The sequence below is a fragment of the Lagopus muta genome, chromosome 23 (genome assembly GCF_023343835.1).
Source record: "Lagopus muta isolate bLagMut1 chromosome 23, bLagMut1 primary, whole genome shotgun sequence".
Classification (NCBI taxonomy): domain Eukaryota; kingdom Metazoa; phylum Chordata; class Aves; order Galliformes; family Phasianidae; genus Lagopus; species Lagopus muta.
In genome coordinates, this window is record NC_064455.1 from 1542528 (window position 1) to 1565124 (window position 22597).

Genomic DNA, 22597 nt, shown 5'->3' on the forward strand with positions numbered 1-22597 from the left:
CTGGTGCAGTGCCTGTGGCAGCGGTGATGGGAGGGCGGCTGGACTCGATGATCCCGCAGGTCGTTTCACGATTCCATGATCCCATGCCGGGACCACAGAGCGTCAGTAAAGCCGGAAACCTCAACCAGAGCACCGAGCCCAACCGCAGCGCCCGCGCTGCCGAGGCCGCGTCCCGCAGCCGCCGCTCATCCCATCGGCCTCAGCGCAGCGCCGGGCGCGGAGCGGCGGGGGGCGCCATAACCCGGCGCGGCCCGGCAGGGGGCGGCTGAGCGCCGCGCTGTCCCGGCGGCCGCCGCGCTCCCCCCGCGCCGCCCCCCGCCTCACTGCGCAGCGCAAACATGGCGGCGGCGGCGGAGGCGGCGCGGCGCTGAGACGGAGCCCGCAGCGCTCGGGGCCGCGCAGGTGAGGGGCGGCGGGGCGGCGAGCCGGGCCGGGCGGGGGGCAGCGCGGCCGTTCCGCGGGGCGGGGCGGGCCCGGAGCGCGGCTGTCACGGCGGCCCGCTCTGCACGTCCTGCCCGCCCGCGGCCCTCCCTCCGTCGCTCGGCCTGCCGTGCTGCGGAGCTTCGTGCCGCTCCCTGAGGCCCCGCAGCGTTGGGTGCGCGGCCCCGAGAGGTGACGGCGCGGGACGGAGCCGGGAGCGGCGCCGCTCAGACGCGGCTCTGTGCCGTGACCCCGCGGGGAGCATCCCGCACTGCTGCACCGGGGAGCGACGGTCCTCCTCCACAGCCCCTCGGGATCCGCTGCTGGAGGGGAGAGTTGGGTCGGGGGTCAGGCAGAGTTCGGGCCGAGGGCCGGGCTGCGTTTGTGCTGAGGGTCAGGCAGGTCGGGGTTGGGATTCGGGGCAGGGTTGGGACTTTTCACGCACAGCACGGTGTTAAAAAAAAAAAATAACCGCCCTGGCAGGCGAGCTGCTGCCGCGCTCAGGTTTGATCCCTGCGTTCTTCAAAGCCGCTGCGTGGAACTGCGGCCTCCTGCAAGTGCTGGGATGGCCGTGCTCAGATGTGCTGCAGGGCAGCAACCATCGCAGGGCCTGCAACCGGCTGCCAGCCCGGCTCCCAGCGGCTAACGCAGGCACCCAGCGCAGGCCCCGGCTTTGATTTTTGCCTCCTTTTCTGTTGACTGTTGTTGTTTATAGCGAGCAGCGGGCGCTGAGTGGCTGCGAGCAGCCATGTGGCAGCTCCTCCTCAGCAGCAGCGGGAAGCCGCTCCCCCGCCGCTCCATGGCTGCACTGCTGGCACGGCCGCAGCCTCTCCTGTGTCAGATGCTGCACGCAGACCTTCGTGCTGTTGGGTAAACCGTGTGATGGGATAATTAAAAGAGAGCAAATGAGCACGAGTGGCACCCGCTGCAAGCCGTAGAGCCGTGCTGGAGCCCAGCCAGCCCCTCTGTGCTGCCTTCCTGCGGTACTGTTGGGTAGTGTTGACCTCTGAGTCACCGGCCCAGGAACTCGATGAGTTCTGCAGTGTGGTTGGTGTGTCACTGGGAGATGCTGCTGGGGTGCAGAGCGCCGATGCTATCTGTCAGCTGGCTGCTGTCAGCAGCCTGGGCTCGTGTCCTTGCCTTACGTTTAGTTTACAAGGATCTATAAAAGCTGATGTCAGTGCTGGGGCACGGCGTGCCCGGAGAGCAGCTGGAGCAGCCGCTCGGCTCCTGGGTGAGCAGCAGCCCTTCTGCTTCACATTTCTTCTTGCACACATCCTCCCGCTGCCCAGGTGCAGCACTCAGCCATCCCTGCTGCGTTCCTCGGGGCTGCACCTTGCCCTGCTCGTGCTTTGAGCCTGTTCCTTTCTGTCACGCATTCCAGGGCACGTTTTGCTCTTTCCATCTCCACGGCTGAATTTAACCTCTTCAAAGGCTTTTTTCTCCTACCCCAAGCTCTGTTGCTGTCCTCATTTTGTACAGGCCTTTTTTTATATTCTGCAATATCTCTGCCCTTCTCTGCATGCTGCTGCTGACCCGTGCTGTGGTCAGGCTGGGCACAGCAGCACTGCACTGCATGGGGCTCAGTGACCCCGTTCTCAGTAGGTCTGAGTGCTGCTCTGGGACAAAGGAGTGCAGCTCTGGTGTTTGTGTGCATACTGAGCAGTGGGTTTGTGGCGAGGGAGCTGGCAGCACTGTGAGCCCCAGCGTGCTCCGTCTGGAGGAGCTGCTGGCAGCACCCAGTGCAGGGTTCCCAACAGCATTCTGTTTGCACTGGAGCTCTGATCACTTTCCTGCCTTTTGCTTGCTGCAGAAGTTGAGCTTGTGATGAGACGAGCAGGTTTGGAGGCGCGAGTTACACATATATGTATAAAAACTTCCCTGATCCGATGGCCGTGAGAAATGGGGCAAGGTGTGCTGGGTGGAGCAGCAGCTCCAGCTCCTCTTGCAGGATTGGTGGCCTCCTCTGTTTGGCAGAAATATCCAAAAGGAAAACCATCCCCAGCAGCAGGCAGCAGGGCTGTCTGTTCTTCTGTCCTCAGTCCCGAGCTGGGGCTCTCAGCATTGAAATCCCACTGAGCTGAAGGAGAATTCGAGGGATGCAGCACTGGTGACAGGGGACGTTCAGACTGGATGACCTTGGAGGACTTTTCCAGCCTTGGTGATCCGGTGATCCTGTGCCTTCAGGGAGGGGCTGCAGTTGCTGCTGTGCTCCAGCCCTGCCCCATTGCCGGGGGTTACGCTGATGGCTTTGCGGTTTGGCTCGTGCTCCTGCACTCTGGGTTCTCTCTGCCCGCTGTGCTGCTGGCACAGCTTTGGCAACACTGCTGGCCACGTGTGTTCAGTGCAGCCGTGTGCCTCACCGCCCTGCAGCCGCTCTGTCATTTCACACTGCTGTCAGCTGGGAGTCTGTGAGTGCTGCTGAGCTCTGCTGGCATTAGAAACAATGCGAGTGCCCAGCACGGAGTTTAATGGCTGGCAGCCAGGCTGAGTGAGAGCACCATGTCTCAGTGAGCTGCTTGGCAGGCTCTGAGCACGCCTCCATCGCTGCAGGACGGCCTGCTGGTTGCTTGTGGCCACAAATTCTGTTTGTGTTGGTGTCTGCAGTCTCACGGCGCTGCGCACAGGATGGTGGAAGGCCTCATGGTGCACTGCGTGCTCTGCACTGTTGGTTATGTGAGCAGGAGCTGCTGGGTGCCGAGCTGCCTGCTCGTCCTCTAGGGGTTCCATTGCTGTGGTCTGCCATATCGCTCCTTCTCCTCTGGTTAGGAGTGCACAGAAGTTCTGCTGAGCACTTGCTGGATTGCTCTGTTTGCAGCGCAGGGTGCGTCGCCTCTCGAGAGATTTGAGTTCCTTCAGTCGCAGCTGAGCCTGGAGTTCTGCACAGGATAAAAATAGCAGGCGGTAATTAATGCACGTCCTCGGCGAGCCCAGCTCTGCTGCTCTCTCCTGACATGTTGCACTGCTGCAATTTCCTCTCCTCCTCTGAGGGAAGAGATGAATTAATCTCTGCACGGGTAGGAAGGAAAACGAGGAGGTCAGGAGCGGGACGGGAGCAGGGCTGTGCAGCGGGACAGAGCAGGCTCTCCCTGAAGTTCAGGTACATTCATTTCATTAATTACTGCTGCCAAGCTCTCGTGCACTTATCCACCACCTGATACTTTTTTTCCCCTATCTCCCATCCCGTAAGGAGCTTTGTTTTTAACCAGGAGATGCCCCGGCAGAGAGCGAGGCTGATGAAGCAGGTTCTGTCACACAGAGCAGTGAGGGCTGTGCTGCAGGCTCAGCGATGTCAGCATCCCACAGCACAGGGCTCCCGCTCTCCTGGAGCACCCAGGGACGTGTTTGGGACGTGGCACTGTGAGCAGGGTGCTTCTCCCAGCCGCCTCAGGCTGCCCATCAATCAGAGCTGCTCTTTGCTGCTTGCTTTGCTGTCTTTCTGCTTTTTGTTGTTACTCCTTGAAGCTGTTCCCTCCCATTTCTCAGCCTGTTCCTGGAATGCACCATGTGTGTTGGTTTTATTGAAGCTCGGTGGAGCAAGGGCTGCTCCTGGCCGGAGCTGTGGCCCGCCTGCATCACTCAGTTGTTTTTTGAAGAGAGAAACAAAGCGCTGTGGGCTTTGCCAGGCTGTGTTCTTTTCTCCCTGAAGCTGAGCTCTGCCCAGGCTGTGTCTCAGGGCTGGGAAGCTCACTGCTCACGGTCACATCATCAGCACACCTCTGCATCCTAACGTCTTTCCCAGGAGTGCATTCCTGAACATTCTGGCGTTTATCAGCCTGCCTCTCACGTGGCAGAAAGATGGAAATTCATCCTAGAGAGACAGAAGAGGAGTTGGGAACGGCACAGAATCCTTCTGGTAGAAGAGAAGTTGTGGTTTGCTGCCATCCCACCCCCCCAGGGATCGCTGCCCCAGATGGAGAGCTGCCTTTGGCTGTGACAGCACTTGCTTGGCAGCTCCTGCTGTGATCCATGTGGGCTCCGGAGGGGCAGCGAGGAGAGGGGCTGCGCTGTGCTGGGCTGCGCTCCCTTCATGCTGTCCCTTATTTCTATGTTTCTCCTGAGCTCTCTCCTTTTTACTTCTAATCAGACTCATCTTTTAAATCCTTCTTTGTGTGATAGTTTCGTTGTATGAAAGCTGACCTCGTCTGTTTCAGCTCCGTTGATGTGGTTGTGCCCATCTCAGCTGTGTGCCAAGCGTGGCCCTGTGCGCTCTGAGCTGGGCTTACAGCGCGCCACGCTCTGCGCTGCTGTGCCAGGGGGAACATTTGTTGCAGCAGGCTTTAAATTTAAACTTGGGGTGTTTCCAATGAATTAAATATGAACATAAATAATGCAGCTGGTAACGTAGCTTCTCTGCAATTAAATGCAGACGCTCTCATTTTGTCTCTGTGCTTCCAGGTTTAGATGTGCTGCGGCATCCATCCCGACTTTGCTTCTGGTAGAGGCTGGGGGGTGGAGAGCTGCTGACAGCACAGGGGTCTCAGTAGGAGGGGTTTTTTGGAGCTGTGGATGGGGCACTCAGTGTGCCACAACAGCAGTGGTTGGATGGGGCAGCATCCCATTGCAGCAGGTTGGGGCCTTTGGAGTTTTTAGGGCAGTTCCCATCGCAGTGGGTCTGTCCTTGGTCTGTCCTTGCTGCTGGGTGACACTGGGGCTGGGGAGTGCCCTGCCGTGCCGTGATCACTGCCTTCAGGGGGAAGCAGATGGAGAAAGTCAGGAAAAAAAGCATTGTACATGTACACACCTACATTGTGGATGGCTTTTGGGTATGGAAAGGAAGAGAAGCTTTGCCCTTCTCTTAAGCACATGCAGCCACTCCGCTTAGGAGATGAGCAGTGAAGGACTGCCACATACCTTCTGAGTCAGAGCTACAGACAGCTGTTGTTGCCTTTTCCCTGTGGTCTTATTCCAGTCACAAAGCACCCAGGCATTGCTTGCTGGGGGCCCTTTGGCTGCACTGCTGTGGGAAGTGGGGCTCTGCCTTCCTCTCCAGCTGCATCAGGGCCACACTAAAGCTGTACCCTATGGAGCAGAGCACTGAGCTGCTCCTCTTGTGCCTGCTGTCCCCGTGGGGAGAAGAGCTGCTGGTTCTGGGGCCAAGGCGATGGATCTGTGTTCATCAGGAGGCGTTTGTGCAACGTGGGGTGAAAACATCGCTGTTCTCCCAGTGGTGCCATCAGTCAGCATTGCAGATGTTCACATGCTCTGCAGCTGGGGGGTTTTCTCATGGCTCTTTCTTTTGTCCTAGGCGTCTTCAGTTACGTAAAGGCGAGTCGCTCCCACGATAAAGACGGCAGCGGTGATAGAATGCGGAAACCAGGGCCTCAGAAAGGTGAGCAGTGCTGCACAGGGCTGAGCAGAGCCACGGCTGGGGGCACAGGGAACGTGCTGGCAGTGCCCCACTAGGAGCAGAGCAGAGCGGAGCAGGAGTGTGCGTGGACATGGCCACTGCCAAGGTGCCCTGGCTGGTGCTGGGTCACAGGATGGTGCACAACCCCTCCTGCAGACCCAGTGGTGCTCCAGCCGTGTGCGTGGCCGGCAGGGAGCTCATCTCAGCACTTGGAGCATGGGGGAAGGGAGCAGCAGAGCAGGGCGCATCCTCCACAGCCCTTTGTTCACAGCTGTGCATGCACATGGGGCTTGTGGCAGGAGATTGCTACTCTCAGTTTATCTCCTTCCTTTATTTTTCTCTAGCATCTCCTTGGCTTCTCTTACAGTGGTGTTACCCTCTTCCCAGCTGCTTGTCCTTTAATGAAGTATGAGCTGCAGGAGAGCAGGATGGGGCTGGCTGCAAGGCTGGCTGCAGTGTGAGGGCAGCAGGAGTAGGTTCTCCTTTTCCTTTTAAAAACAGTCATCTTTTGGACACGTGAAGACAGATTTGCCAACAACAACAGTGCTTATTCTGTAGTGAGCTGTACCCCAGTGCAGTGCTGCTCTTACCAGGGTTGTCACTGCATGTGGGAGGCAGGGATAGCTGTGACCCTCACTGACACAAGTGCTCTGTTTCTTGTCATAGCCATAGACTGGAAGGATGGTAAGAAGCACAAGTACGGCCGCCCGCCAGAATCCCCCTCCCAGTACCAAGGTAAGAGCTCACATCCCTTCCTTTCCCTTCCTTTTATTCCTTAAAGCATCGTTTCAGGAGGTTGATGCCCCCTCGGGGGCTGAAATGTATCAGTGGAGCCCAAAGCAGGAGAAGCTCCATTTGCATTCTGAGCTTCAGACTGAGTTTAAATGCAGCAGGACAAGAACATGGGCATGAGATGCAGAGCTGCACTGCTCACAGCTGCTGCAGTTTGACCTTTGGGTGCCCAGAGTGCTTTGCTTGTGGGAAATATTTGTGAAGGTGAAGACGTCAGAGCACAAAGCTGACGCTCTGCCTGTGAGCACTGCCCATCCATATCGTACTTGGTCTGCTTAGAAGTGCTCCAGGATCAATCCCTGCTCTACTGAGTGTCAAATGCCATTTGTGGAGGCACGTGGCTGCCTCTGAAACTGACACTGCACCGTGCTGGATCGCGCTGAGCAGTGCCTGACAAACAGCTCTTAAGGGACAGCTGTTGGGAGGGCTCCATGCAATCCCATCCGTGCTGGGCCAGGGCAGCTGTTTCGAAGGCCACTGGGCATTGCTGGGCTCTGTTCTCCCCATCGCTGCAGCAGTTAGTTTTGTGTGGCCATAAATGCCAGAGGGCCACAGTGAGAGGGCACTGCCTGCGAGCAGCTCCTGTGCCAAGAGCACAGAACCACCCGCACTGCCTTCTCTCTTCTTGGCTCCTGTTTGAACTCTGTTTTCTCCCCTCAGGTCACTTTACCTGGGAGAAATACCTGAAGGAAACATGTGCTGTCCCAGCGCCCGCCCATTGCTTCAAGCAGGTGAGGGGCTGAGTGAGAACAGGAAACCTGAGGGAGGTGGTCTGCAGCCCGGGAGTGCTGTGCTGGGGGTGGTCACCCTTTTGGCACGGGGGGATGCTTCAGGGTCTCAGAGGCTTAACAGAAATCAGCATGTGCTGAAGCAGAGTCGAACATTCAGGGTTAGATGCTGCAAGTGATAGCACAGCACCAAAGGGCCGGATGGCGGGGAGCTGTGCGGTGCTCGCAGGGCTGGATGTGCTGGCTCTAACGGTCCCCTCTTTCCCTCGGCAGTCCTACACTCCTCCTGCCAACGAGTTCAAGATCAACATGAAACTGGAAGCCCAGGACCCACGGAACACCACGTCCACGTGCATTGCCACAGTGGTGGGGCTGACGGGCGCCCGCCTCCGCCTGCGCCTCGACGGCAGCGACAACAAGAACGACTTCTGGCGGCTGGTGGACTCGGCTGAGATCCAACCCATCGGGAACTGTGAGAAGAACGGAGGGATGCTGCAGCCTCCTCTGGGTGAGCTGAGCTGCAGTGAGCACCCGCGTCGTCCCTGGGGAGAAGCAGGATCAGTTTTCTCAGTTTCTGTCCCTGGGATGGAGCCCAGCACTGTCACAGCAGTGCCATCCCCTGCAGCTCGCTGAGCTGTTGGCCAGGGGTGCCACAGCTCTGAGTCCTGCACACACTGTGGAGGTGCTTTGGGTTGGAGATGCAGGAGCTGTTGGTGCACAGATGAGCAGCCTGCACTCTCGCAGCTCAAGCTCAGGCTCAGCACGTGCAGGCTGCACTCCTGAAGCTCTCCCTCTGTGCCTCAGAGGAGAATTGTGTTCTCAGCTGTTTGTTTGGAAAGGTCCCAGTGCCGCTTACATCTCCTGGAAGGCACAGAAGCAAAGGAACTGCAGAGCCTGGCAGTGCTGGAGGTAGAGCAGCTGTGATGGCCTTGCCTGGGCGTTGCCTGTACACAACCAAGACAAGTCCAGGTTCTCCCTCCTTGGGCTGTGTTGGTGGCAGTGCCACAGCCTGGCTGCAGAGCCTTGGCTGTGCCCACAGTACGTCCCCTGTGCTTCCCCTCCAAGCAGAGCTCTGCACCGGCGTCCATAGAGATGCTGTGCCAGGGAGCTTGAAATCCTCGTGCACAGCACAGCCAGGAGAGCTGTTAGGGCTCAGGCACCCACACCATCACTGCTGGCCCTGCCACTCACTGCAAGAGCATTTCCACTTTCATTTTTGTGCCCAGGGGGCTCAGCAGCTATAGAAGGTTGGCTGGGGTCTGTCTGATGGGGGAACGATGGCTGGAAGTGCTTCCAGTGATTTAAGTGCTGCATAGAATGAAGGGATGCTTGCAATATTCCATCTCTTGGTACTCATTGTACTCATCTGCAGCTTGATGAACAACCGGGGTAGCTGCTCTCTGCTTCCAGCCCCATCTCCACTTACACACATTTTCTGATGCTGGCCCAACAACGGGCTGATTTCCCATTTTTCTAATGAAGCACAAAGATTAACATGCTTTTAACCGTGGTCTAGTCTGGTCTGGAGGTTGGTGAGCCTGCACACAGCAGGGGGGTTGAAACTAGATGATCTTTGAGGTCCTTTCAACCCAGGCCATTCTGTGATTCTTTCACATTCTGCTGCCAGTCGCTGTTGCAGTGTCTCCTTAAAACCCTCTCAGGGCCCCCAGATAAAATCAAGCCCATCTATAGCCATGGAAGAAACCTTCAGTGGAAAACCTTGAGTTAGAGGGGTTTGTTTTCTGCTTTCCCTGGAGCATCGTTTGTGAGCTGTGCTGGAAGCACAGTGGCCCCAGGTGCACATCTGGCCCACCTGCCATGCAATGTGGGATGCAGGATGCTCACATCACACCTTCCTCTTCGTGTTTGCTCTGGGTGGAGCCTGCTGTGAGCCTTAAAGCTGCCGTGCTCTGTGTTGCCTCCTCATGTGCTGTTGTGTGCTTGCAGCCCAGGCCCAGGTGGAGCTCAGAGCTCCAGCACAGCCAGCCCTGCTCCTGCTCAGTTCTTGCTCTGCCTGCTTTGAGTTTTGCCAGCAGATGGCAAAAGAAGTAATGGAGCTGCAGAGCAAAAGTCATTTCTGACTGTGCCAAAGGAGGTCAGTGCTGTGTCCAGCTCTGTGCTGTGCCCCCCGCTGGTCCCAACAGGAGTGATGCTCTTGTGCCTGGCGAAAGCACTCAGCAGAGCACTGTTCTTCCTGCCTGCAGGGTGTGTGAGCCTGCAGCTCATGCCATGGCATTCCTGCACCCCATGTAGCACTGTGTGCACACACCGCTGCTCCCTTTCCTTGCACACTTGGTGTAAGAGGTCCTATTGGTTTGTCCCTGCGGTGTGTGGCAGCTGCTGTGGGTCCCACGGGGGTGGCAGAGGGTCTGTGAGATGTGCCAGGAGGTGTGTGCTAAGCAGCAATGGGCTGCATGGCATCAGGAGGCTGTTGTGCACACACTGCAGATCTGTGTTGACTTCAGGGGGATGCTGTGTGCAGGGGCTCCTTTGTGCCAGATCCTGCTGTGCTTCTCATGATCCATTTCTGCTTTCTCTTTGATCTGAATTTCCTTTTCTTTTAATTATTTCTTTGTGTGTATGTTTATGTGTGTGTGTGTGTGCGTGTGTGTGTGCCTTTTCAAACAACAGAGCACTTTGGGCTCTGGCATCTCTGGACTGAGTGCCCTCAGCCTTCCTGGGGTGCTCCAGCAGTGAGGGGTGCAGGAGGAGCAGTGCTGAGCAGCAGGCACAGCCGTTGTGCACTCACTCACACACTCAGATCTCCGGGATTTGCAGTTTCCTTCTCTCTGATTTCTCCCCTCTCTGTCAGAGCAGCTGTTTGTGGCTGCAATCTGGGGTCTCAGTCTCAGTGCCCATCTCTGCTCTCTGCCCGCAGGCTTCCGGCTGAACGCCTCCTCCTGGCCCATGTTCCTCCTGAAGACTCTGAATGGAGCAGAGATGGCTCCCATCCGGATTTTTCACAAGGTACTTGGCTGTTTGGGAGCACATCCCCCTCCTGAATGGGGGACAAGCGCACTACCAGCACTGCCATGTGCTGCTCCCCCTGGCAGCTCCGTGCTGCTGCTGCTGGCTCAGGGTAGGGCTCAGTGCTTACACAGCACCGTGTGGGCTGTGCCCAGCAGCCTGGGGATGCGAGCTAGGCAGCTCACAGGGCTCACAGCCACCCCATCTGCTCCATCTGCTCGTGGAGGTGAGTGGCGATGGAGGGGCAGCCCTGCTCCAGCTGGGCACCGCCGCTCTCTGAGCTCATTTTCCTTTTCTCATAGGAACCACCATCTCCATCCCAAAACTTCTTCAAGACAGGTATGAAGCTGGAGGCGGTGGACAGGAAGAACCCTCACTTCATCTGCCCGGCCACCATTGGGGAGGTGAGAGGTTCTGAGGTCCTCATAACATTTGATGGCTGGAGAGGTGCCTTCGATTACTGGTGCCGATATGATTCCCGGGACATCTTTCCCGTAGGCTGGTGCTCGCTGACTGGAGATAATCTGCAGCCCCCTGGAACAAAAGGTAAGGCCCCCTCACTGCCCAGCACTCTTGCACTTGAGGATACGATAAGGGAACCGTGAGCATTACTGATTTTGTGCCGTGGGGCTGCTCCTGTTTGCACTCCTGGTGGTTTCCTGGCGTGCCTCGTGCCGTGGTCTCCTCTGTGAACATGGAAAAAGCACAGGCATGAGCAGGAGCGAAGCGTGAAAGCTGTGTGATGCTCCTGAAAAGGCCTTTGTGTGTGCTCTGCTGTTGCTGAACTCGCCTTTCCTCAGGGAGTCTGAGCAGCTCCAGCTTTCATTGCTCTTAACTGGGGTGGAGAAGCAAGCTGCTCCGGGGTCGTGGGCAGCAGTGGAGCGAGAATCCAGAGAGCCCCTCTCTATTATGAACAGAGCAGAAAGTCGATTCTGAGGGTCAACCTAAAGAAGGAGGGTCGTGGCTCACCTCCTTAAAAGTCACATCTGGAGAGGGCGACAATGAGTGAGATGTATGGCTCAGGGCACAGCAGAATGGAGAGGGAAACAGTGGCTGTGATAAGAAGGAAGAGATGAGGGTGGGTTAACGGCTGTTCTGGGCAGCGTCCTGGCAGGGGTGGGTGTGGAGGAACCTCCCTTTACCAGAGCTCAGCCTCGCAGAGAAGAAATGTCTGCTGCTGGAATGGCATTCCTAGCTCTGCTTGTGCACACGGAGCACGTTGCTGCTGAGGGGCAGGGAGGTGCTGCAGCCTTCCCTGCAGTGTGCCCCCCCTGCTGCAGCACTCTGATGGTGGGCAGTTGGTGTAGCACAGCGTGCTGGCCTGGGCACAGCGCTCAGGGCAGCTCCATCTCTCAGCACCCTCGCTGCCCTGGGATGTGTTTGTTAAGTGCTCAGTGTCTGCAGGTGGAGCTGATGCTCAGGCACCAGGCTTTCCACTTAACGTGATGCAGCACTTCTGGTTGCTGCTGCTTGGTTTCTCTCCCTCCTGCAGAGATGCTCGCTGGGAACACAGGCGAGCGCTGCTCTCAGTGCTGGGAGCAGTGGCCCCACAGAGCTGCAGGTCTGTGGCTCAGTGTGTGCAGCAGAACCCCTGTTTGGGAGCTGGTGTCACATCAGCATCATAGCTGCACTTTTCTTCTGTGGTCTACCTTGAAGTTTTCTCGTAACCTGCAGAGTTGCAGTGCTGACTGGGCTGGGAGTGCTGCTCCCTCCCTAACACCATGGTGTAGAAGACAGAGTCCTGGCTGCTCGATTCTCTCCTGCAGTTCAGACTGATGCTGCTGAAGAAGCAAGTCATGCAGCCCAGGTGTGCAATGCTGGCTGCAGTGCTTCCAGGTGCTTTGGAGGTCAGCCTGCATTTGCTCCATCTGCAGAGCATCCAAAGCTGTGTTTTGTTTGCACCCCGTGTCTTGGAAGGGGGAGAAAAGTGCTTTGGAGCCCAGGCAGCCTCCTGAGCCCAGCTGTGGCACTCGGAAGCGCTGCTGCAGCACGTGTCCTCCTTGGTGCTTGGTGCTGAGCATTCAGCCCTGCTCACTGCACAGAGCAGCGTGTCACAGTTCTCCTGATCCTGGTATTTTTATAACTTCTGAACGGCTTTAAAAAGAACAAAAGATGGAACAAAGCACACCCACCCACTGCTCTGCTGGCTTCTTGTGCTCTGAGATATCAGAGATGCCCGACTAATGTTTAACCAGGAAGCCAAGGCTCAAAATGCACTTCAGACAAGAGCAGAATGAGCAGAAACTGCAGGAATGCCCCAGAGTGGCCTGAGCACCACGGGAGTGTTTTGGTTTGACCTGGGGGGTCAGAGTGAGTGGGGATGACACTGCAGTGTGCTTGGGGTGGGGGGCCATGGGGTGCAGTGTGGGGGAGACCTGCTGTGAAGGTGACTGCAGGCAGGCGCAGTGTTTTCTTATCCCTTGCATTGGAACCGTGTGCCCCGGTGGGCTCAGTGCTCGTGGGTTGGGTTGGAGCTGGGCTGCTGGCTGCTGCTGGCAGCTGCAGGGCTGGGCCCAGGTGCTGTGAGCTCCTGAGCAGCACAAGCTGGGGCTGCCAGCACTGAGAGCTCCTTGCAGGGCTGCAAGCACAGCCGGCTGCAGGCTGCTGCAAACCAGTGCTGCTCACACACTGAGAAGGATGCTCTCTGCAGAGCAAATAACAGCAAAACACATGTTGAGTTTGCTGGGAGCAGGAGGGGAGCTGGCAGGGGAAGGGGATGCAGAGATGGGTGCTGCTGGCAGCAGGAGGTGTTCAAGTGGGCTGCAGGAGTTTTTGGGGAGGGGGAGGCTGACGGGCAGCTGTGGGGACGCCCGCCTTGTCCCGTACCCAAACACTTCGCCTCTGTGTTGTGACAAAAAGGACACGTGGCTCAGCTCACCATTGATTTCCTATGGAAGGTGGTTGATTCGGTGGGCAGGGTTGGGTGGGTGGTCGATCTCCTGGTGCCCTGCTACCCCTGGAGCTGCCCGGGGCTGCAGTCATTCCTTTCATCCCTCATTCTGTGAGCAGGGCTGTTTGTCCCCATCTCTTTGACACCATGCTCACCACCTGTGTGTGCGTGGAGGTGGTGCTGAGTGCTGTCCCCAGGGCTCTGTCTGGGAGCAGTGCTCTGCCAGCCCAGGGGGCTGCGGGGTCCCTTCCAACCTAACCGAGCTGTGATTCTGTGATGTCACGGTGCTGCCTGGCGGGTGCAGAGCACTTAAGTTCTCTCCTGTACCCGGAAGAAATGGAGAGCTGGGTTTTGGAGTTAGGCAGATCTGCGTGCTCAGCAGAATGCCTGCACTGGTGACAGGCGTTTGGACGTCCCCACTCGGCACAGTGCTCCGTGCCTGGTGCCCAGCTGGTCTCTCGTCTCACCTGCCTTGTTGCTGTGCCATCCCCAGGGTGCTGGGGTGAATCCTGCTGTTGTGCTGTGCGGCCATCCCGTGTGTTGAGCCACTCAACACCCTGTGCTGTTGGTTCTGCCGTTCAGTGACACAGGAGAAGTCCCTTCAGCTGTGTGCTCAGCCAGAGCGGTGCAGTGGGACCCCTCAAACATCAGCTCTGAGCAAAGGGCTTCTACCTGTGCTGTGCCCAAAGGAGCAGCCACAGAGCTGGGCTTTGCAGCCCGCTAACAGGAGCGTTGTGTGGATGCTTCTGCTGTGACATCCAGCGTGCTCAGCTCGCTGTTCTCCACAGCTGTGTTTCTCCCCATCTCCTGCGGGCTGCACTGATACCCTCTGAGCTCCTCCTGCTGTGTGGCACTGCAGGGCCCTGCTCTGTGTCGGTGGGGAGGAGCGCTTTGCTCCACTCACTGCTTTGCCTGGCAGCAGCAGGGCCTCGTGATGCCCTGCTACCCCTGGAGCTGCCCGGGGCCGCAGTCATTCCTTCCATCCCTCATTCTGTGAGCAGGGCTGTTTGTCCCCATCTCTTTGACACCGTGCTCACCACCTGGCAGCCCTCTCCTCGTCCCGTGGCTCTCAACCTGTGCGAAAGCTTTGCAGCTGCTCTGCAGAGCCCTGAATTGAAGAGTGGCTCTGTCAGGCACACTGGAGCCAGCTCATGCTGTCCTGCTTCTTTTACTCATCCCTTTGGTGTTTAAAGTCTGTGTCAGGGTTCCCCTCACTCTGGCAGCAGCCCGTCACCTCCTCCTGTGCACAGTTTTGTTGAGCACACAGCCAGGCTCCCAGCTCTGTGTGGTGCCAGAGGTGTCCATGTGTGTCTTGCAGTGCAGCAGGGGTTGCTGCTGTCTCCTTGCAGCAGCAGTCGGAGCAGAAGGGCTGTCCTGCACCACCAGCCGCAGAGGGGCTGAGGGAAGGACTGAGCAGTGCTGGGGGCGGCGGCCGCTCCAGGATTTTCCCAAATGACGCTGTTGGAAGATGGAGGCTGCTCTTGTTTTCATCCTCGCCTGATTTAATTACATTTGCTTTCTCTCTTTTTATTTCAGTTGTGATTCCAAAGAGCCCTTTACCTGCCTCCGAAGTAAACTCGGAGAAGCCTAGCATGCACAGTAGCACAAAGACTGTTTTGGGGCATCAACAAGGGCAAGGGCGTCGCAAAGCAGGGAAGAAGCGTGGTCGAACGACCAAAGCGCTCATCCACCAGCCCATGCCTGCGCCCTCCAAATCAGTGGAGCCTTTGAAATTCCCCAGAAAGAGAGGCCCCAAGCCTGGCAGTAAGGTAAAAGCTGGTGCTGACGCAGGCGGGTGCAAGGCAGTGCTGCATGCGTGTGTCTGTGCACGTCTGTCGGCAGCAGTAGGAGAGCAGAGGGGAGCGCGGGGCTGGGAGCTGCCGTGCCCTCTGGGGCCTCCCCATGGAGAAGCCGTGGCTCCTGAGCCCTGTTGGCCGTGGGGTAGCACGGCTCGGGCTGCAGTGTTGGCAGGGCAGCCTGGCGCAGGGCGGCTCTGTGCCCGTGGTGCAGGGCTGGCAGGTCTGGGGCTCGTGTCCCGTGTGTGGGGCACACAGGTGTTGAGCGCGTAGATTCTCGAGGCTCCCCGTCGTCGCCGCGCCGTGTCCTGTGGTGCCTTGTTGTTGGATGCACAGCAGCATGTAGCGATCGTGGGTGGTGGAGGAGAGCGGGGGTAAAAGGAGAACTATCCTCCTCTTTTTCTGCAGAGGAAACCTAGGACATTGCTGAGCCCAGCACCCACCTCTCCAACCACCAGTACCCCTGAACCCGACACAAGCACTGTGCCCCAGGACGCTGCTACAGTCCCCAGCTCTGCCATGCAGGCTCCCACAGGTAAGGCTCTCGGGCCGCATCCCTGGAAAGTTTGCACACATGGGACTGCAGCCATCGGGACGCCGCAGGGCACTGCTACTTCTTGGTGAGCGCATGCGCCGGCAGCAGGAGCAGAGGAGGCCCAGCTCTGCGTAGGGAGGATGGGAGAGAGACGTGAGCTCAGCTCAGCCTTTCCTCTGCCCCCACCCGTATCGGAGATGTGCGGTGGCTGTGGGTCCGTCCGATGGGCACGGGGCTCCCAGTCCCTGAGCTGCCCCCTGCTTGGCAGTGACACAGAGCCCTGCAGGGCCTGCACAGCCTCAGGGCAGTGGGCTGCAGAACCGGACCTGCTGAGAGCGAGGCTGTGCTCGGGGCAGGGAGTTGGGGCACACAGGGACAGGAGGGAGCGGAGCAGTGGGAGCTCTGTGTTGCTGGGTGGTAAAGCTGGGTAGAAACACAGCGCCGGTCCTCATGCGTTTGAGCAGTGGATGTGAGTAGGGCCCTTTGTTTCCCCAGAGCAAAAGCAGCTCATTCTCAGGCACCTGAAGCATCCCGCTCCCCTGGAGCTCGGGCTGCATCCCTTTGCTTGCTGTGCGTAGTGCAGCTGTGCTGCCTGGCTGAAGCAGGCCTCTGGGGGCTGAAAGCTGTGGAGCAGCCCCAGGAGAAGTGGCAGCAGCAGCAGAAACACCTGCAGGAACACTCCAGAGTGGTTCCCCAAAGCGAGACTGCTGCCAGCTCATGGGCAGTGGCTGTGCTGGATTCACTCACGTTTTGGGAGCACTTTGACAGTCTTTGAAACCCAGGCATCCCTCGGGTTGGACGTTAGGCATCTTTCCTGTGCGTTCTTGAGTGGGTTAATGGCAAACACGTTTCTCATCTTGGCAGTTTGCATTTACTTGAACAAGAATGGCAGCGCTGGGCCCCACTTAGACAAGAAGAAAATTCAGCGGCTGCCGGACCACTTTGGACCAGCTCGAGCCTCTGTTGTCCTGCAGCAAGCAGTGCAGGCCTGCATCGATTGCGCTTACCATCAGAAAACAGTCTTCTCTTTCTTAAAACAAGGCCACGGGGGAGAGGTCATCTCAGGTGAGAACTGGCCTGCAGCACTTTGCCTTCGGAGATGTTGTGGCAAGAATCTGCTCACTGGAAGACGAAGCTTGGCGCTGTCCCGGGCCAGGAGCAGACAGAAGATTTCTGTCTTCTCTTCCTTGCTGAGCAGCTGGTGCAGGGCAGGGGCATGTCCTTGGGGAGCAGGCATCACCTCCATCCCAGCACTGCTGGGCCCCAGGAGAGGATGGCACAGCATGGGTGGGCGCTCCGCAGCTCCCAGTGGAAGGAAGAGCCGTGCCACGAAGTCTCTATTCCCCAAGCCCCGGTTTTTAATGCCCCCCAAGCCCCTGCTGAGCTGGCCATGGGAGCGCAGCCCCCCTGGATGGCCATTCCTCCCCCCATCCCACAGCCCCACTCCCACAGCCCATCTGGGCCGTGCTGGTGGCTCTGGTGCAGAGCGGCGATGCGGAGATGCAGCAGCTGGTGATGTGGCCGCCTGCCCTTGCCAGGGCCTTACGTGTTGGGCTCTGTTTGTTTCTGTCTCCAGCTGTGTTTGATCGGGAACAGCACACTCTGAACCTGCCCGCAGTAAACAGTATCACCTACGTCCTCCGCTTCCTGGAGAAGCTGTGCCACAACCTCCGCAGTGACAACCTCTTTGGGAACCAGCCTTTCTCCCAGCACAGCCACGCACCGCGCTCACACGAGTACGACCACGACAGGTATCTACCAGGTAGGAGCTGGGGCGGGGGTGGCACCGGGGGGACCCCAGGTCCCGTACCCAGCTTTCCCCATCGCTCGGGAGGCGGCAGTGCGTTCTGCAGCGACGCCGTGCTGCTGCCTGCAGCTCAGGGTGCCGTGCCGGACTGGGGGTACATGGATGAGCAGCAAGCACAGCTCAGCACTGAGCTCTGCAGGGAGCAGGTGCTCCAATATCCTCCGAGGCGCCCAAATGCTGTGGTTTCTGGTGAGGGCGAGGGTCGTTCCGTCGTTTGTAAAGGTTGTGTGAAGATGAGGACGTGCTGAAGTCAGGCTGAGCGTGAGGGATGCTGCTGTGTCACCTCCCACCCTGTGTGCCGCCGTGGGGCCGAGCAGGAGCGTGTCTGTGGGTCAGGGGAGCTGCCAGCAAACAGAGGTGATGGCTGCTGGTAGGAGCAGGGCTGGTGTGCAGTGCTATGCATGGGTCAGTGTGAAAGCAAGGGCAGGAGGAATGCCAGGACCACTGTTACGTGGAAGCTCTGCTGCACAGCAGCCAGGGCTGGTTCCTAGCCTGCATCTGCTCTTGGCAGCTTGGTAACCACATCTTCTCGTCTCAAGCAATGCTCAGGGCCACTGTGTTCCTGCACAGCCACTGCCATTGCTGTGTCTGCAGCGCCAGCAGTGTGCCCTGCGCCTTCAGTGTCTGCATTGGCTCTGGTGCTCAGCTCCTCATTTCTCTCTGAGCAGGCGCTGTCCTGCCTGGCCCAGCCTGGGAAGGCAGCAGCAGGTCTCTGCAAGTGTGTGCCACACTTAACCAGCAAGACACCGAGCGGTGCTGCTCTGCAGTGGTGTGCAGGTTTGTTGGTGGGTGCTGCTCGGCTCTGCTCGGTCAGTGGAGCAGCACAGTGCTCCCACTCTGCCCCATGTATGCCTGCTGCCTGCACAGCTGTTGGGGCACAGCTCACAGCACACGGCACTGCGCCCTGCAGCCCACTCTGCAGCATCCTGGGGGCTGGGGGCTGTGCTGAGCCCCCTCAGAGCCACCTGCTGCTCCGTGCCTGCCCAGCGAGCGTCTGTGTCCATCGTTCCCTGGGTCCTCCTGCCTGATCTCCCCCGCTGCTGGAGGGTCTTCGTAGTGTTAAGGCGTCCGTTGCACTGAGGGTGTTTTCCTTCTGTTGTGTCCTGCTCTGCCCATCCCCTCATCACCCCCATCCCTCCTTTGTTGACTGTAACACGTCTCCTGCTGGGCGAGCACCCGTCCTCTCTGCCACCGTCCTTTATGCCGCTGTGTGGTGCCAGCCCCGTGCAGCTGGCCACCACGGGGTGACTGACTGGAACCTGCAGAGCACTGCTGGATGGCCTGGGGCTGTGAGAGGGAGAGATGGGACGGGGCTGAGCTGAGCAAAGGTGGCACTTGGGGTGAAGATGGCAAAAAGCACTGCGGCCCCTGGTGAGCTTTGGCCCTGCGCTTTCCGTCTCTAGAACTCACGGAGTGAAATGCAGAGTGCTGTGTGGGCTGGCTGCAACCTGGGGGGTGGTGGGGCACATGGGTGCCTGTGGCACAGCCCACCTTGCTTCCCAGCAGCTCTGAACAGAGCTTGTTCTCTTTCCCTAGACAGAAGCAGTTCGTTAGACGGCACTCTGCAGGGACCAGGCCGGGGCACAAAGCGCTATTGCCAAGATTCCCCTCCGTACAGTGCTCCTCTCTCCCCCAAGTTACCAAAGAATGACCGTCACCCACTGGAAGGTGAGCACAGCATCTCTTCCCAGCACTGCAGGCACAGAGCTGGGAACAGGAGGGGTGCAGGAGGGGTGCTGCTGGCATGGGAGCTGCATGGAGAGGGACGGAGCGGTGCTCAGGGCATGGAACCCCCACAGCAGGGTCAATGGAACATAGTGGGGGTCCTTCCCAGCTTGAGAGCTGGCAGCCAGGAGCACTACAGTGGGGCAGTTAACCCACATCTGGGTGCCATTGCTGTGTCACTGCTCCTAATGCAGCCCCATTGCTTCAGTCTGTCTGCCTCTGAGGTTTGCTGCAGTGTTGTGCACGGGGCTGGTTGTGCACAGGTTGGTTGTGCAGTGCAGCCTCGTGGCTGGGAGCTGCCCTTCCCCTCATGTTCCTTGCAGCCACGCTGAGCCGTGTGCTGTCCCTCCTTGTTGCACCTCCCAAAGCAGCCGCAGTTGTTGGTTTTGGGAGAAGTGGGAGTTTGTCTCGTGCTGGGGATCCATGCAGCCTCGCACTGCTTCTTGAGCACACCACTGTAATGTGTGGGAGAGTGGCCACATCAACACAGTGACTCTGTGTTCATTGTTGGACTGGAGGCGTTCTGAGGGTGAGCTTTGCACCCTTCGTGCTGCACCACTGTAGCCCTGCGTGGCCACTGTCCCTGCGTGGGGGTGCAGGGCCTAGCTGCAGTGTGGCAGCCTCACGGAGCCCAGATGGATGCTTGGGTGACAGGAACGACTTCAACTCTGCTCATGGCAATGTTTGTGGCATGGCACAGCGCTGTGCAGCTGATGGGGTGCAGCCACGAGCAGCAGCAGTGCAGGCAGAGGGGCTCCTGGTGCACAGAATGCCCCACTGTGACACGGGGCACCATGCGCTGCTGGGACTGGCCAGGATTCTTTGACACAGAAATTGTATCTCACAGGGCAGCTCATGCAGCACTGGGTCTGCCTGGGGGTTGGGTCATGTGTGATGTAGTAAATGCACAACTGCACTCCTCCTTTGTGCACAGAGCTGAGCAGCACTGCCCGGTACCCTGCAGGTCCGTGCTGCCCTGCAGTCCCACAGCTTGCACTGCTGCCCTCAGTGCAGGGCTGCAGTGCTCAGGTTCCTCTCTGGGAGCAGTGGCAGGATGCTGGGCTGCAGGCAGGTCAGCTGAGTGGCCGCTGTGTGAGTCTGGCTGTGGGGCAGCTCTGGCTATGGGGCACTGGGCCCAGAGTTGGCCGTGCTGCTCGCTGCCCTCAAGGAGGGACAGGATGGCCACATGCACTGACTGCAGCCTGCTGCATTCCAGGTGAAACCTTCGTGCTGGGAGACGGCCCTCCTGGGCCCCTGGAGCCTCGCATGGACCCCATGGACTCGGCCCTGAACGCCGTCAATGCCTCTGGTCACAGCCGAAGCTCCAGGGAGTTCCGCCTGCAGGGATACCGGCACCTGCACCAGCCCTGCAGCCTCAGCCAGGGCAGCACCTCCACGCTAGGCAGGCTCGGCTCCACGGGTAGGAGCACGCGGGGGCACTGATGGGCACAGGCTGGGGGAGGGAGCGCTAGGCAGTGCCAGAGCTGGGATCCATCAGGGGGCTGCAATGCGTGCTCTGTCCATCCGGGCTCTCGCTTCAGGCAGGTGGGGAACGGGAATGCACGACTGCAGGTGCTGCTGCATGCATGTGGGCAACAGCGCTCTGTGTTTATGGGAAGAGTGGTGCTGCATGGGCGTGCATAACTCTGCCCCATGCTGTGCTGTGCCCCAGGCGCCGAGCGGTACCGCGAAGGCACACGGCTCAGCAGCCGCGACCCCTCATGCTGGACGGTGGAGGAGGTGATGCAGTTCATCCGGGAGGCGGACCCGCAGCTGGGACCCCACGCTGATCTCTTCCGGAAGCATGTGAGTGTGTCTGTCTGTAGCAGGGCAGGAAGGGCAGAGCAGGGGTGGCAGGGTAGGGCACAGCCCAGCCTGAGCTCCGGTGCTCTTTGTGTTGACGGAGAGCTCAGCTCACAGCAGCACTGAACCACACAGAGCTCTTCCTCTTGGAATCCTAAAATTCACTTCGCTGCAAACTTCTTCCAGCAAGAAGCACATTGCAAGTACAGCTTACAGAGTGCCCTGCTCTGAAGCTCCTGTAGAAGGGCTGGCCTTGTGCCACTGTCAGTGGGGGCTGGGACGGCGCTGGGTTGCCCGGCTCTGATGGCACTGCATTTCCTCATCCCGACAGGAGATCGACGGGAAGGCGCTGCTGCTGCTGCGCAGCGACATGATGATGAAGTACATGGGGCTGAAGCTGGGCCCGGCGCTGAAGCTCACTTACCACATCGACAAGCTGAAGCAAGGCAAGTTCTGAGGACGCCCAGCAGGACGGCCCCCGCGCTCACCCGCAGTCCGTCCACACGCACCCACCCACGCCACCGCCCGGCTGCAGGGACGCAGCACGCAGAGCCCTGAGCCCTCAGCCCCTCCTGCCCCCCTGGATGCTTGGCCACGTGGAATAGGGTGGGTGTCCGTCCCCAGCCCCCAGCACTGCCTGTCTTCCACGCCAGCACGGAGCGGCTCAGCACCGGCCTCCCCTGGGGGTCTTCCATATTTATTTGGGACTGGGGAGGCCCAGGAGATGGAGCGAGCTTGGGGGCGGAGGAGCAGAGCTGGGCACCGTGGGACTCATCAGCCCTTCTCTCCCCCTCGCATTTTTTATGAGGAGTTGCCCATTGAAAACTGACTTTTTTTGTACCTGATGTCGAACTCACAGCTCCTGGGGATTTATAGCTGGAGGTGCAAAGCCCATCTCCCCGCAGCCGTCCTGCTCCCTGCAGCTCCTTCCCAGCTGGGCACGGGGCTCTGTCTGATGTATTTATTTGCGATGGCACTTGGGCTCTGAGCAGCAGCAGGCAGGACCACCGAGCAGAGCCCCCGCACTGCCCTGGGAGCAGCCAGGGAGCTCCCCTGAGCTGCTTCATCCCTGGGTCACCCCCAGTGCTGCCCCCCAGTGCAGCAGGGGGAGGCCGGGGGCTGGGGGGGGAGGGGACAGGTTTACCCCTAAGGGGAAAGTTGCAAAAAGAAAAGAAAAAACAAAAGGCAAAACCTGCAAACCCAAAGTGACAGAAAGGCTTTCGTCATACAGCACTGCCAGCACTGCGCTCCCTGCTCACAGGGGGGGTCCCACAGATGGGGGTCCTGCACCCCCACCCATACCTGCGCCGCTCCCGCTGCAGCCAGGCCCCCACATGGGCTCAGCCCGTGTTTTCCTCTGCACTTATTTTACGTCAATTTGTTTATAAATAAAAGAATAACGCAGAGCTGCTGTGTGTGCAGGCAGGAGGGGAGCAGGGGGAGAGGAGACACTGCTGTCGGGAACTTCCTTTCTCTTCCGTGGCCACAGAGCAGAGGGTGCAGTGCTCACACTGCAGCAAGAGGCAGGAAAAGAAAGGAGAGCACAGCTGCTGCCCCAGGAGTGCAGAGCAGAGCTGGGGGCACCCTTTGGTCCTGGTGCACTCTCCTGGCAGCTGTGCTCTGTGTGCTCTGTGCTAACAGCATCCCCCCAGAAAGAAGACAAGATTCCCCCTGTACCCAAATCTCCCTCTTGTACCTTAAGGACGGAGCTCTCTGTGCTACGCTGAGCTCTTTTCCCATTATGATTCAACATCAACGCTGAAGTACAAAAGAAGAGCTGAGGA

The 22597-nt window shown here is 58.8% G+C and overlaps 1 protein-coding gene across 2 annotated transcripts; it reads left to right on the plus strand.

Annotated features, from left to right (window-relative positions):
- The first annotated feature begins 288 nt into the window (after window positions 1–288).
- Window positions 289–22219, plus strand: SCMH1 (Scm polycomb group protein homolog 1). 2 transcript variants are annotated; one of them, XM_048968930.1, is made up of 15 exons: window positions 289–402; window positions 5669–5752; window positions 6437–6505; window positions 7223–7293; window positions 7564–7798; window positions 10169–10257; window positions 10560–10803; window positions 14684–14916; window positions 15352–15478; window positions 16343–16543; window positions 17055–17240; window positions 18822–18953; window positions 20227–20430; window positions 20683–20816; window positions 21145–22219. In XM_048968930.1, the coding sequence occupies exons 2-15, from the start codon at window positions 5728–5730 to the stop codon at window positions 21268–21270; spliced, it is 2076 nt and encodes a 691-aa protein (XP_048824887.1). In that variant the 5' UTR covers window positions 289–402; window positions 5669–5727; the 3' UTR covers window positions 21271–22219. The 2 variants fall into 2 exon arrangements, with proteins under 2 accessions (XP_048824887.1, XP_048824888.1); XM_048968931.1 differs by lacking the exon at window positions 18822–18953.
- Window positions 22220–22597: the final 378 nt, after the last annotated feature.